The sequence below is a fragment of the Charadrius vociferus genome, unplaced genomic scaffold, assembly GCF_000708025.1.
Source record: "Charadrius vociferus isolate BGI_N301 unplaced genomic scaffold, ASM70802v2 scaffold43, whole genome shotgun sequence".
Classification (NCBI taxonomy): domain Eukaryota; kingdom Metazoa; phylum Chordata; class Aves; order Charadriiformes; family Charadriidae; genus Charadrius; species Charadrius vociferus.
In genome coordinates this window covers 2,911,080-2,926,898 of record NW_009648043.1, presented here as the reverse complement: position 1 = coordinate 2,926,898, position 15,819 = coordinate 2,911,080, and the positions used below count along the sequence as shown (strand labels likewise).

At 37.9% G+C, this 15,819-nt stretch overlaps 1 protein-coding gene across 1 annotated transcript in view; it reads left to right on the top strand.

Annotated features, from left to right (window-relative positions):
• The first annotated feature begins 1,106 nt into the window (after positions 1-1,106).
• MAPK11 (mitogen-activated protein kinase 11) overlaps positions 1,107-15,819 on the top strand; it is a 17,209-nt gene continuing 2,496 nt past the window's right edge. Inside the window, exons 1-10 of the mRNA XM_009883653.1 lie at positions 1,107-1,115; positions 1,212-1,270; positions 1,871-1,982; positions 4,453-4,482; positions 4,615-4,662; positions 7,099-7,213; positions 7,331-7,402; positions 9,014-9,093; positions 12,688-12,766; positions 14,154-14,327. Of these exons, the coding sequence (XP_009881955.1) occupies positions 1,890-1,982; positions 4,453-4,482; positions 4,615-4,662; positions 7,099-7,213; positions 7,331-7,402; positions 9,014-9,093; positions 12,688-12,766; positions 14,154-14,327 (691 nt within the window). The 5' untranslated portion in view covers positions 1,107-1,115; positions 1,212-1,270; positions 1,871-1,889. The remainder of the gene's footprint in view (positions 1,116-1,211; positions 1,271-1,870; positions 1,983-4,452; positions 4,483-4,614; positions 4,663-7,098; positions 7,214-7,330; positions 7,403-9,013; positions 9,094-12,687; positions 12,767-14,153; positions 14,328-15,819) is intronic.

Sequence of the window (15,819 nt, the reverse complement as noted above, 5' to 3'; positions counted from 1 at the left end):
AAAGAGGGCAAAGGAAGGATTAAGAGCCCCCAAGAGAGTACAGGTTTCTCCAGTGAACTAGTTAAGAGCTTTAAAGTAGAACATGCCTTCAACGTGGACTTTTTCTTTTCATCTTCTAGTTCAGCCTATGATACCAAAACAAGACAGAAGGTGGCAGTAAAAAAGCTTTCAAGACCTTTTCAATCACTTATTCATGCGAGGAGGACCTACCGAGAGCTGAGGTTGCTTAAGCACATGAAGCATGAGAACGTAAGTGACGAGTGAGTTCTTTCTCTTTGGATTTTTATGACAAAAGCTTGCAAATAGGCTTAATTTCAGTGAGGTACAACCTTTTTAGAGAAGTATATGCAACTCTGGCTATCCAAGATACCTGAACCTGGTCATCTTATGTGTTATGAAGTCATTGGACTTTAAAGTAGAGGCTTTCAGTAAAAGGCTGCCTTTTTATTGAAAAATGATCTAATTTTGTCTTGAAGATACAGCTAGTGGAATCCAAAACAAGTAGTCCTATTCTTCTCGAACTAAAGTAATAAGAGGGATCTGCTCACTACTGTTGGATGCCCTTGAAACATCGGTCTAGGAAAAAAGTACCTCAAACCTGCTTTTGCTGAATTTGGATTCTGTTGGGAAATTAAGGGCAGATTCCCTCACTGAAATTAATTACAGTGTAATATCTAGATGAAAGATAGTAGAACTTCAGGCCCCAAACAATTCAGTACTTGACTAAGTTTATGTGACACAGTTGATTTCATTGGGAGCATCCACCTGCTTACAAGTAACTCGATGAATTGAAGCCTGAATAAAATATAGTAAATTGAAAACTATCCTGGAGAAAGGATGCTAAAAAAGTTAATCAACAGAAGAAGACGATAACCCATGAAATTGGGCGTAATCTTAAGTATAACAGGTTTACAAGTCACGTGTCAGCTTTTCTGTAGTGAGACATTATCTTTCCTGCCTTTATTTCTGATTGTCTAAAGTCTTGTTATAGTTACTTTTTATAATGAATAGAATTTTCTATTGGTCATGGAGATAGTTGAGGCTATACATGTACAGACCATCTATTGTGCCAGTTGTACTAAGTTGTACTAAGGAGGGCAATATGTCATCTATTTGTAAGTTTCATGCCAAAAACCTAAGCCCTGTCAATACTAATTACATGTTGCTTTCCAGATTTCTAAAAATAAAATGTCGATTCCCTCATCTTTCAGGTTATAGGATTGCTAGATGTTTTTACACCTGCAACATCAATAGAAAATTTTAATGAAGTGTAAGTAAAATTTTAAAATCATTCTGACTGGTTAGTAGTTAAGTGCCACTTTGACACTGGGGCACAATTACACAATTGAGAACATATTTTTTTTTTTTTGGAAAAGAATCAATGTTTCCGCAAAATTTGTCAAAGAAAAAAAAACTTCCAGTGGGAACAGGGAGGGAAGTTAATCAAAACACTCTTATTTCAACCAATCCAATGTTAATCTCCATCATGAGGTATTCTGGGGCCTTGCAGCTACTGTAGTTTCAGTGCCTCAGGCTCCCACTTTGATGTTGGGTGAGACTTCCTATTCATCTCAAAATATGATGCATTCTCTTTTCACTGAACTACTATAGTGTGTCATAAAAGCTTTTAATGTACTGCAAGGATTTTTATTTTTTTGTGATATTAAATCTCATAACCCTGATTCCATTATTAGAGCTCATAAAAAGCCGATTGGAAAGGAATAAACCCTGTGTTAGTAGAAAATGGAAAAGGAACCTACATGGGAGTGTGTAGTTACTCTTTAGATGTGCTGCTTCTAGAAGGATTTACATCCTGCCAATCTAAAATGAGGTGTGTTTCTTTGTTCTCTTTTGTGTTTTATTTTCACAGGTATCTTGTGACAAATTTAATGGGTGCTGACCTGAATAACATTGTGAAGTGCCAGAAGTTAACGGATGACCATATACAGTTTCTCATCTATCAGTTACTTCGAGGTCTTAAGGTACTGGCTGAATGCAAGGGTTTTACAGTCAGCAACCAAAATGTTGTAGTTATGACTGGTCCACTGCAGTGACAGTACTTAAAGATTTTTGTTTACATCTTAAGGAGTGCACAGATAGCAGCAATCATTTCAGAAATTATCTGGTCATTTTTCTAACTGAAAATAAAACCCCAGACCCGCAAACGTTTACATGCACAATACATGTGAATACTCTGCTTGAACATTACCTTTAGTTCAGTGCCTAAGTTCTTGTTGATGGAGAATTGCTCACTATATGGTCTCTCAAGTGCACATGTTCTGTAGTGCACAGTGTGTGTTTTAGACACTACTCCTCTCATGAGAAGGTAGTGAAAATACTTCTGAAGAATGTGAAATTGATAAAGAATGGTAAGACAATTAACTCACATTTCTGATTTGAAAGACATGGACAAATCTGAAAAACTACAACCCCTGGTTTTATAGAGTGTGTCACGTGGGTGAAGAGATAATCAAGTTAGCTGGGTTCTTTGGCAAAACATCTGGAAGTAAAAGCTTATCCTAGCAATGTACGATGTTGCGTACAGTCACCTAGGATTTACTCTGCCTGTAAAGTCATTGTTTCCATTAATCGTATCAGTTAAAAAGTATACAATTAGCTAACACAGGTGATTGGCAATGAAACTGTAGCAAAATTTTCTTCCAAAAGAATTAAAATATGTGTCACTTTGCTGACCTTAAACGTAGAAGTATCTGTAAACAAGATAAGATGCAGAAAATGCGTCCTATTACTAGCTGATAAGCGTTTTCTCAGACCAGTGTTGATTTTCCCAGGTATAAGCAAAAAGAAAAGAGACGGGTCAGCTGCTTTAGTAGCTAACTTAACAGTAATTGATATTTTAGACATGGAAAATAACTGTATGTTTGAAAGCAAGCCATGGTAAATACTGGCTCTGAAATGTACTTATTACATGGTTTTCAGCAAGTCACCTGGTGCCTGAGACAGTAATTCTTATTCATCCATGCTGGTCCTGTCAATTTAAGTGCAGATTTTAGTGAATTAAAATTGCAGAACTGAGCCCTTAGTTGCTTTGTCTCATTGACTTAAGTTAATAGCTTAATTAGGAAGATGGATTCAGGAGTTAATTATCCAGCTTGCGGTTGTGAATGTAAGGCTATGTTGTGTCAGAGGTAAATAATAGTAAGAGTTGTGCTCTAAAGTGAGTATTAATTTCAGAAATGCACTCTGGTGCATTTCTGGCTCTGTTTCAAAAGGGAGGGGTTGATGGTGGCTCGTCTCTTCTGGAATTGAAATTCTCATGCCTCATTAGTGACAGAACATTTGATCATAGATAATTCTTCCCTTACATCTATGCTGGAGTCATTACAACGTGTATTCACACACCTGAGTAAGCTTTGGGCTCGCGGGTAGGTGCATTCAGCAGTATGGAGCACAGGCTTCGTGCCCTGCAGAAGCTGTCTGACCCGACGAAGCGTTAGCGTGGAGCTACGTAGTTTGGCAGGCTCTTGAGCTGGCTGCTAGAGGGCTTCTTGGTGGTGCCAAGAAGAGCCCTTGTCTCCACAGAGCAGGGACACAGCTCCTTCTGTTGCAAGCGGTGGGTTGGTTTCCTCTTCATTCAGGTGCTCATAGCTAGTGTGAGGAGCATTCAGGGGTGGCCCTGCCCTTCTGATAAAGAGTGCGAAGGTCTGGAACAAGAATAATGCCCTTGTGTTTTCTTTGGGTTTTCCCAGTTGATATACAGGTTTTGCCTGTAATCTCTGCTCCTAAAAAGGGAGATGAATTCACCTCTAGGGAATAGAAGAGGTTTCCAAGGTCTTGCTGATCCTGATCTATAAGATCATAGATAAATTGGCTGTTAATCCTTACAAGTGAACTATAGGCAAATATAGTTTTTCTCAATCTTTGATTTTTAATATTTTATATAAAATAGCAGAGACACTAAATAGCCACTGGAATACTGCTTTGGGTCCCTGCTTTGGAAGTGGACCTGAAGCAATGTTGTGGCTTAGGTGGGTATTTTGGTCACTAACCTGTCCCAGGGCACAAGTATCTCACCCAAATTCAGCGTTCACAGTATGGGAGGGTGACTTACATCATCTAGGAGTCAACCATACTGCTCCCTAGGGCACTGTCTTCACCAAGCCACTAGCTGATCAACATGGACATCCAGTGGAACAAATTCCAAATTGGTAAGAAACTTTCAACAGAAGAATTGCTGCAAGTGCTGCCTGTTATGGTAGAATCTGGTCTGCCTGTTACCTTTCTTGAAATATCCAGCTCTGGATAAGACAAAACAAGGAGGTTTTGAGGTTCATCACACCTCCATTTGATCTGAAAATGTAGTGTGATGTAAGTCTTTTCTGTGTATAAGACAATCAGTCTCAGAAGTGAAAAGATAAGACAAGTGACTTATATCTTCCTTTACCTCCAAATTCCAATCTTACCTTTTTTTCCCCCCTTTTTGTTTCACAGTATATTCACTCAGCTGGAATCATCCACCGGGTGAGTTCACTCATTACGATAATAAAAATGAATGGAGCGTGTCCCCCTATGCCTCAAATGGGTTACTAAGGCATAGTTATAATATACTTTAGAAGGTTAAAATCACACTTGACTAACTCTGTTCTGCTACAGGACCTGAAGCCCAGTAACCTAGCCGTAAATGAAGACTGTGAATTGAGGGTAGGTATCATGCTGTTGTAATGAAGAATGTTGTAAAAGCTGTCAAGATGACAGTTTTCTGAGAAAACTTTAGCTGCCATTTTTATTTCTGATTCCATTAATTTCAACTGTTTGCTACTGTTGCTCGCCTGTCATAGAAAACCCATTTCCTTGAACACGTGTTTTTTCCTAAATGTTAATTTAGTGTAAACACAAGTATCTTTGCAAAATGTTCATCCCTAGTTCCTCACAGATGGTATGTAGGCTAGTAATTTGGCCCATGAGAGAGTACTTAACTGAGTATATCTTGAAAGTTTGACCTGTGATATGTATCTGCATCTGACATGTTTAAATGAAGCCTTGTAATAACTTTCATTTTTATATCTATAGAATATGCAAGCTAAATTAAATAATTATATGAAAAAAATACCAGTATTACCAGTTATGTTACCAGTTACGGGCAGTAAAAAAAAAAAACACAAACAAAACAAACAAACAAAAAGCCAACCAACCAAACAAAAAACCCCAAGAACCCTGTAATCCACACTTCTCAAATGCTATTTTAATGCACACGTCTATATAAATACATATCTTTGTGTATCCATGTGATACGTTATTGCATAATAAGCATGAGATTCTGGAGAAGGCAAAGATGTCTTCTAGCTTTCTAAGCCTTTAAGCTGAAGAATGAGAAGTTTAGCGTTTCTCCGTGACAGCCAGAAACATCTTTTTCCCTGTGACTGGGACTCTGATGTAATCATTTTACTCCAGCTGCGAGGGATTTAAGAAAAGATTCCAAATCATACAAGATCAGCAAAAAATCACAATAGTGAATAAGAGCAGTGCAGTTACGTTCTCCCACTAATCTGGACCTGTGGTGAGAAACTGTAGTTCCTGTTTGGTTTAGTGACACTTGCAGATGCTCAGCAAGTTTCATGATTATCCCTTTAATGTCTTTGTGGATGTATGTTCAGCATCTGTGAAATTTTATGGGTCATCTGGGTCTGATCATGCACTCTGAAATGTGTGCTGTGTTTTTGTACTGTAAGTAAAGGAGACTCCTCATCTTTTTTTCTATTATTATGGTATCTGTGCACCTCCCTGCCTGGCATTTGTTACACTGCTCTTTGCTTTGCTTATATTTATAGTTTTACTTCCTCTGATGCTAAATTATTTTCTAATAGAACAAACTAGTGGATATTTCCAGGTACAAACAAAAAGAAAATAGAAGCAAAACGAAGGAAAACTTGTGTGTACATGTTTGATAGAAGAGATCACCTATTAAAGAAAAATACTGCCGAAACCCTTATAAAAATAAGGGCATTAGTGTTTGAGTTTCATGCTATTATTCAGGCCTTGTTTGCCTCATGCTTTTATTTTTGCTTTTTTAAGAAATAAATAATGCTTTTAAAGCATATTAGAAGTAAAGATGTTAATGTGTTATTTATATTTTAATATTTTTCTTTAGGGTTTTTGTATCTTTAAATTGGATTATAAATGAGGAATTTTGAATGATACTCTTTAAATTTTCTTACTCCCGATGAAAAGGATTAGCATCAGCTTAATGAGTAATCCTGGATCTCATCATGGGAGGTTGCCACTGGTCTTAATTCACATTTCTATTTGAAGAGATGCTAACTAGCTCAGATGACTGACGTAATGAACAGTGCTGAGGCTCAGATGGTACACTTTTCACAACAGTCTCTCTTAAAGTTAGGGATACCTTTTAGCTCCACAATTAGTGGGACACAGACTAATCAAAAAATAGTAAGCAAAGAAATGAGCAGGAAAAATTTAATTGAAATAACTTCCTGTCAATGTAAACTTAGCAAGGGAGAGCATATGGAGGGGAACATTTTGCCATCAAGCCTATGAGTAATACATGTACCTACACAGAGCTCCTTTGTTGTTTCGGTGGGGGAGTTCTGCCGAGAACAGATGGTATGTGATTTAAACCTACCTTGTTGTGCAGGATATATGTTTCTCTCCTAGTGGCATCGGAATGATGCGTGATTTGGGTAAATGCTTAGATAGACATGAGAGGGAAACTACAGAAATTCTGCAGATTTGGGATCAGCTCGTGTGATGTTTAAATGGCCAGTGGCACTTGCTGTTGGCATTTTACAGAAACATTCCCAGTTGAAAATGTTTCTTTTTTTTATATAGCAACAGCGCTTATTTTTAGCAAATGAATGTCAGTGAACTTGAGGAAAAAGTAAAGTTTGCCGTAGAGGACAAAGGGCCAGGCACAGCGCAGCAGGAGCGTCTTTTTGCCGGGGTACAGCAGGGAGAGCAGATGAGCTCGTCCGCACGGCGTTGCTGTTTTACTTCACCGATGGTCAGGGACTATGGGTAAACTCAGAAATGAGTAATGGGGAAAATCGGTACCTATGACAAAGCGAAAAGGGATGTTTTAAATTATTATTTATTTTATTTTATTTTATTTTTATTCTGTAGATTTTAGACTTTGGTTTAGCTCGACAAACTGATGATGAAATGACCGGATATGTTGCAACAAGATGGTACAGAGCTCCAGAAATTATGTTAAACTGGATGCACTACAATCAAACAGGTAAACTGTGAAGATGTGTTTTGGTACAGCTGGATATAGTGGCAGTTTTAAACCAAGAGGCAACTCTGATTAAGGATCTCTTCAACTTATCATACCCATTTCTCTGGTTTTTGGCAGTTGACATCTGGTCGGTTGGATGCATCATGGCAGAGCTATTGAAAGGGAAGGCCTTATTTCCAGGAAATGATTGTATCCTTAACATAAAACATAAAATGCAGCTATAAAAATACTCTCTAATTCTTCCTTTTTTTTTCTAATGACTTGAGTGTTTCTATGGAAATATTTCTGAGGTAAAAAACTTCCAAAACAGTAAAATATTTTTGCTAATCATTCAGTTTAGTGTATGTGACAGCTGAATATGAGACCCACTGGTAGGAAAAAAAACAGTAACAGATGTTTCTAAACAACAGTAAGTTACATTTATTCTTTGTTGTGTATCTGTATTTAAATAATAACCTATTTAGAACAGAGCAGATTTCTTCCATGTGTGTATCTTACTGAAATAACATACATTAGAACTGAAGCTGAGTAAAGGAAATAATTTTTGATCAGCTAATATAATTTTTAAAATAGAACTGCTTTTAAGATGGAAGTTCCTAAAATGCAAAAAAAATAACTTTTTAATAATAAATGAGTTAATAGGCATGTTGTGTCCTGTTATAAAAAAAAGGCAGCAGTTCCAGAAATGCCGCAGGAGCAACAAAACCTTCTTTTTCTTCAGTGCTGTGCTGTGGTCCCTGCTGGAGAGTCAGGGATTTCCATTGGCATTTCCTGCACTGGCAAGAGGAAAAAAAAGAGTAAAATAATAAAAGAAAACTGAAGAAAAACAGATAATGAGGAATGAGGAAACAACTGCAGCAGAGGAGGAGAGCTTTTAATGTGAGAAACAAAGGCATATTCTTCTGTACTGAATATTGACATTTCTCGCTACTCTGAAAGCCCTCAAAAAGCAAACGCTTCTGCTAAAACTAAGCCATTGCCAGGTGCAAAACAACATGACATTAGAATCGCCTGCAAAACTCTGAAGAAAGCTGAGAGACCAAGCCTCTCCACTGACCTTTCTGTTATGCTCAGCATCATTAGGCTCTATTTTAACCACAGGCGTTGTCCAGATGTTCATCATCTGGGTGACGACTGTGCTTCAGGCTGTTTGATTACATGATATGTGGTATTTGGAAAAAACAGGACACCAAGTTTTCAAGAAATAAGATATTTTTTGCTGTTATAAAATATTGTCTACAATTATGTGATAACATCAATTTAAAGCAAGCTGTAAAATAATCTTGAGTCTCTAGGGAAAATGTAATATATCCTCAACAGGTCATATATGACAATGAAAAATGAACATTTTCAAAGTTTTTAATCTTGAGACTGATATAACACAGATTTTTAAAGCTACCAAATGAGAATTTTCCACTTACCAGCCCCCAGATTGGTAATCTAGCCCTATGTACTGTATCGTATTAAACTATTCTTCAAAAATCCCTCCAATCACTGAAACATAAATGTGCTATTAAAATTCGGTTTAAGAATAAGTTAAATTGGGAACTAGGACAGGAAAGCAATATTTTTCATGCATATTTCCCACATACAGGCACACCTGACAGATTCATATAGTACAATAGAGAATTTGATACTGCAGGAGCAGGCTTAAGGACGTATGAATTGGTAACCCTCCATAGACTATGGTGGAATTGTCTTGCTGAATAGTTTCAAACCTCTTAACAATCTGCGTGAAAGCTCATTAATTGTTTAAACCCAGAAGGACTGTTTGCTGTTTATTTCCCTGAAATAATGCAGATATCGATCAACTAAAGAGAATTATGGAAGTTGTGGGCACACCCAGTTCTGAACTTCTGAAGAAGATATCGTCAGAACATGTGAGTTCACAGCTTCGTTCGGTTAACTGACTTTCTGTCATTCTAATTGGCATCGTATGTCACTGGCTGTGTTACACAGATACTCTGATTTGGAAATGGGCGAACACTTCAAAGTTATCTCTGATTTTTGCTGCTAGAATAACATCATTCAAAAAATGTTCTTTTTAGGGGTATCCAAATGCCTTGACTGTCAGCTGGATTAATTTTGATACTTGTTGTCATGTACTCAGTTTTTGAAAGGAGTTTTGCAATTGGTCCTGATGATCTTCTATTTTGCTGCTATACTTAAAATAAAAAATTCAAACTGGTGCTCAGCTCAGAGCATTACATTGCTGTTATTAAATCTGATGTCTCTGTAATTTTTATGCTTTCTGTTGTTGTAAGGGATTTAAACAGAGATATCAGAATCAAATAATGTGTGTTCTGCATGAGTGCTCTTATTAAGATCCTTAATTTGAAGTTCGTATTTTTTCATCTCTGCTTGTGTGAGGTCCATTTTTGTGATAATATCTGTAGTTAACAGTGCGATTTTTAACTCTCCATATGACTTCTTTAAAATAGTAATATAGTAAAAGAACAATTTCCACTTTGTTTCTCTGCTAAAGCTACACTTAAATGATTCACTTTAAGCAATAACTGTGAATATCCAGCTGAGGGAGGAGATGTGGTATTGATTGATAGAGGCAGGTGATAGGCACAGTGTAAAAATTCAGATAAACAGCACACATACCTCCTGAGCTGAAGCTGTTTTCGTAAAACTTTTTTGTATATACCTCAGACTAATACTATCGGCTATTTTTCAGCTTGTAAGTTTATTGATAGGTTTTCTCTGAACTTACTAATGAATACACTAGTGGGAACTAAGCAGGAGCAGTAGGAGAGCCAGAGCAACGCTGTATTTTTGGGAAGTCCAAGCATAATGAAACCTCATCAGCGCAGGCCAACGGACAGCCCCAGAGTTCGTGCGTACCCAGCACCTGGGAATGGCTGGGGGAGGAGGAGGATCCATCCTTGTGCCGGGGACTGGATCACCCAGCAAATCTCAGACTGTGCTGTCCTAAGCATAGGTCCGTGTATAGCCATAAAGGTGTTATGAAGATCCTACAGTTTTCGCAGTAATGTGTTCAGAGTAGAGTATGAAAATGTGTGATTTACCCACAACTAGTCAGTTTGTGAGCTTTTTGATTGTGAGATTAAGCACCTTAAATATTTACTGGAGATAGCATCTGCTTTTGTCTTTAATTTCTTGTGTTTCAGAGCATACCTTAGTGAGCTACAGGAATCCTGGAACTGTTTTACTGTGGCTAATTATACCTTTAGAGCATAGGGAGAACACAAAAAACAAGTTAATGAGTGGGAGGGCTGCTAGGTCACCTCTGGGCTGCTGCTGCCTGGTTGGAGGAGCAATGTCAAAGGAGATGAGTACCTTGCTTGGAGGTACTTGCCTCTTGTAAAGGAGCGTCTATTCTATTCTATTCCTTCATTCTTGTTCTTCTTTACCTTGTAGTTTGGCTTTATTGTTTACATATTTCTTAATGCAGGTTGGAGTCCCAGACAATTTTTTCAGTTCCTCTAACAGCAAGATCAGAGGCTTTCTGAAATGCCAAGCCTATTTTCAGTTAAAAGTAGAGGATTAAAGAATTGGAAATGAAAAGATCAGCCTCAGGAGATGTTTCAGCACAACTTACTGAGCTGTTTTGTCAGTCTTCCATGTTAATATGGGTTTAAATGGTGATTGCATTTCATTATTTTTAGAATAATTTAAATGTCTGGATTCTATTGGTTGGGTTTCTGTGGTGACTATATAAGCAGAAGGGACAGGTTGGTAAATATGCTTTGATAGGTCTGTATTGTTTTCAAAGGACTTCTGGACAAGTTTTGAAATAATTTTGACTGTGTTTTTTTCAGTCATATTTGGATTAGCGATGTTAATTGATGTCCGTACAGAAATAAATAATCCACAGATGTTTGTCATAAGATAAATTTACCTCTTGTTTCTGCCCTAGCCCACAGCTTCCATGCAAGAATGTGTGACAGCTCTCTTTTGCTCTGCTGTTCATATATACATATATGTGTAAACCAATGCCCTGGAAGACTTAACTCTGATAGGAGCTGCACACCCTGAGCAGCCTAGCAGGTGTTTGCTGCCTTTATGAACTTTAAGGGCATAAAACAGGTGGAGTGAAGCCTGTGTCTGGCTGGTCTTCAGACATTGTTCTCTGCATGACTGGCTACAGCTGCTAAGAAGTCATCCTTTTGGAAAGCCTTGCTGTTGGCCCCCATAATAAAAAGGGAAAATGCTAATATAGTTTGAACAGGTTGGGAACATAACCCATGAAGGCTTGCTTCTTTTAGTAAGACTCTGAAATGTGTCAACAATGGTAGTCTAGGATTTTGATAGAATATGCTTACCTGTTACAAGAAGCAGAAAAAATAAATAGATCTGCCTCATTAAATTAGAACACAGTTTGAAAAAACACTGTGCTATGTAATGATCTAAAATATCTTTATATCAGTTCATCCTAGCTCCAGAAATTAAGATGATGGCAGAGAGAACAGTCTATGGGACAGGATCTGTTTCCCAAGTGTGGTTGTAGGATTGCACAGATGATATGTCAGAGTGTTTTACAGTCACTTCACGATAGTCCACAAGAGTTCCACAGGTCTCAATCTGACATCTCACTTGAAGCTGTGGATCTGCTTGGTATGAACAACTTTATTTCCTTTGCCATCTACAGTAGGCCAAGGATGCTTAGTTAGCCTAGTGCAGATAGTCTCCTTCTAACAGGGTTGCTAAGCATGCGGGGAGACATCTCTGTAACATGTCTTAAAAGGATTAAGGTTTTTTTCAAAGACCAGCTGGGTTTTTTACAGATTTGGGGACAGCAATTTGCCTCTTTTTTAACAGTTCCATTTCAGAATTCCCTGTTCTGTCTGACGCCAGCCCTTAGGACCAGCATTCAACCTCTTCTCTTGCTGATCTATCTACCTCAGGCCAGAAATCCATAGCTCATGTAATGTCTGGCTCCCCGCTGACATTTGTGGGTCTGATCTGTGGGTAGGCTTTTCCTAGCTGAGTTTGGATGAGCCTTTCACAGCCACAGCGACAAGGCAAGCTATACATTCTGATAAACATCTGAAGATCTACGCCCTGCGAGTATCGGGATTTGTTCTTTGGTTGGTGAAGCTACTGTCTGACAAAGGAGGGAGAGGAGGGAAGGACAGAGATTGGATAATACCACTTTGCTGAGGATAACTGAAAGATGATTTAGATCCCTAATTTCTGGTTGAACTTGACACGCATGTGTTCCCTGGGGATATATGGCAGTGGACCAGTAAGTGTAGGCAAAAACGTAAGTGCTAACACATAGCCCTTAGAGGAAAATATACCTGTTTAAAACTCTCTTGCTTATTGTGCAATATACAGGAGTGACTGTTTAAAACAAAGTCATACGTTATGGTTTTATGTAAAGAAGGTTTCCCGTGTGTTAGAAACATAAAAAATATTACATCTGTTTTTTTAGAGTTGATATGGTTACTGTTGGGCAAAATTTAACCTCTGTGCATGTGGTATGTATGTTGATTTATCCCTAGGCAAGAAAATACATTGAATCTCTTCCACATATGCCTCAACAGGATTTGAAAGCAGTATTTCGGGGTGCCAATCCATTAGGTAAGAAAGTCAGACTGATATAGGTTCAATCTTTCACTAACATGGGAACTCAAGCCGTCCTTTGCTATATGATCCTGTGTAATAGTGATCAGACCAGTGAGAAGAGCATTGCTTAACCTTTCGCCCTGAGACTGTTCTCCCCTCGTGAAGCCTGTGTCTTTTGTTTCTGGTGGAGATTATGAGAACCTCCTAAAGGAAAACAGTCTGTGGATGAAAAGCAAAAGCCAGCTATCTATAGCAAGAATAAATAAAAATGTCATGGGGTCTAGACTAGAGACATCACTTCTGGCTCAGGAAGGCCATGAGCTGTAAATTGCTGGCAAGCAGAAGAACATACCAGGAAGTATAGCTGTTTGAATGACCCTTTTGAGTATTATTTCCTAGGAATGTATTGGCCATTGTTGGACACAGGATACCGGGCTACACAGACCTTTGGTCTGATCCTGCACAATTGTTTTTATGTCTAACCAATTGGTTCTGCCTGTGCAAAAGAGATGTTTCTAGGAACCATTTCTTGTGACATGGCAAAGGAGACGTTTGAGTCACAGGAGTCATCTTACTACAATGCCTGGTCAGTTCCATCGAGTGCACATTAAAACATTGTATATGGGGAGGTGTCACGAGTTAAAACGTTTTGAATTCATTGTGTGTATTAAAAGACAGTTTTATTTTTATAAATACAAGTAGCTGTGAATGCTTTCTCACAAAAAATGGGATTTATTTGCATGAAGTACAGGAGAGCAAGCTACATATTAATATCATAAAGACAAATTAATGACACTAAAGCACTAAAAATAATTTTTATATAATATTTTAAATAGTTATGATAAACTTTCCATATAAAACCAATTTCTGCCTTACCGATCTCTCTCATTCCTAATATTCTGCAACTGTCAACTTCAAACATATTTTCTTTATGCTGGGTCCTGTAAAGTTGCTTTGGGGGTTTCATCTGATGATTTCATTGGTGCAGCTAATTAAAAGCATAATTTCACATTCACGATTTTAAGTTACTTTAGTTTGCACTGATCAGGACCAAATTAAGCACGCGGTGCACAACACAGTATTTAACTTTTAAGCACACAAAGATCTTTTCAGAACGAAGGCCTTGGATGGTCTGAAGAGGTGAATCAGGTATCAGATAGACTATAATGAACTTTTGTGCATACCACAGGCAAAACAAAAGCTTCCTTCAGCTCTGAAAGTTGTACCCACAGTACAAAATCTTCCAAGCTTATTTCTTATATTGCCTAAATTTTGTGGGTTTGCCAATAATGTTAACTGTGGTTAAGGTGAGTGAGAATAGATTGTGTGTAAATAGTTGCCTTATCTTTTATTTTTACATGTTCTCTTCTGGCTTTGAACCACATTTCTCTTTTTCCCTTAGCTGTAGATCTTCTTGAGAAGATGCTTATATTAGACAGCGATAAAAGAATTACTGCTTCAGAAGCACTTGCACATCCATACTTTGTACAGTATCACGATCCGGATGATGAACCTGAGGCTGAGCTGTACGATGAGTCAATAGAGAATAAGGAGCGAACCATAGATGAATGGAAAGGTAACAGAATTGCACACAGTAGTTAATACATTCAGCAGAACAAAACCTTACTTAACAGTTTTCCCCTGTTTCTAACCAGAGCAACTTGAACTCTTAAGACTCAGGGAAACAAGATAAGTCCATGTATGTGCTTGTGGGAGTGGAGATGTAGGAAGGGTTGGTTTTCCTCCCTGGATTTCGCTCCCTTCCCCAATCCTATCATCTCCTCACTAGATTCCCTAGAGCAAGTTTCATCTTAACTAAAACCTGATGCTAGTTATCAGGTAACCACACATTCTGTCTTGCTTTTAGTTTTCCAGGTCAGATCCTCAGCTGAAGTAGCTGTCCTAGGGCAAATGATGCTATCTGGGATTCTGGTCTAGCTTTCTTCAGAATCAAAAATTAGTGTTTTCCACATAGATGTGTATTTTCTTAATCATTCTGTAGATAGCCATTAATAGATAAACCAGATAGCCATTAATAGATAAACCATGCTATTAAACCTGTCTGAGATGAGAGTTGATGATTTTACTTTGGATTGACACCTCAAAACCCATTCTTGAGAAATACTGCAACAATCTTTTTTTTATTAGTTAATTCCATGCTTGCATCATGATCACATTGCACTACGGTATCACGGAAGTAATATGGCTAAACATTTCGGTTGCAAAGTACAGTTCAATTTCATCATTGTCTAATTAGGACATATGCTAAAAATTCCTTACGATATATTTTTAAATTTAGAGTAATGTTCTAGAAAGCTAATTGTTCCTCTTCATCAATAAAGTCCTTTCTGGCTTAAGAAGAAATATGTATTCTAAAAAATAAATGTTCATCTGTTTCTATTTGGATATTCTGTAACTTTTACTCCAGAAAGGTTTGATAAAAATATATTGGCATAGTGGGTAAGCTTATGATGAAAAATACTGTCCTCCCATGTCTTACTCATGTCCTTGCATCTGTGCCATGTTTATCCCGAGCATTGCAGGGGAGACAAGCAGACTGACTACAGCAAATACATCTTAAAGAAAGATAGGAGCAGGGTCATGGGTCTTTCTACAATAAAGCAGCCTCCTAGAGCTCTGAAAAGGGTTTTCTAGAAGCCTACTGCCTCCATACAAACAAGGAGGATTGACTAGTATCACTTATTCCTTATGCATGCTCTCCTCCGCAAAACCTGGCAGCACACAGCACCACCCATACATCTTGTTTACTGAGAAGGATGTTCAATTTGCTGCTGTACTTACCAGTGGATGATTTGTTTTCTGCTAAATAAAAGTTTCTAAAGACTGGGTCTTTAACAGGAAAGTTTAACAATTTCCGAGTCATGAAGCTGATTTCTGTTTGTGTTGAAACTCTGTTGAAATTATTTCAGGAACAATCTTAGCTTAACACTTTCTGACCTGAAATGAGGACATGGAGGTGAATTCTCTAGGAACAACAGTGTCATATTTTTCTACATCACTGTCCTTGCTGGAACTACAGGTCAAATTCCTTCTTTATGCGGGGGGGG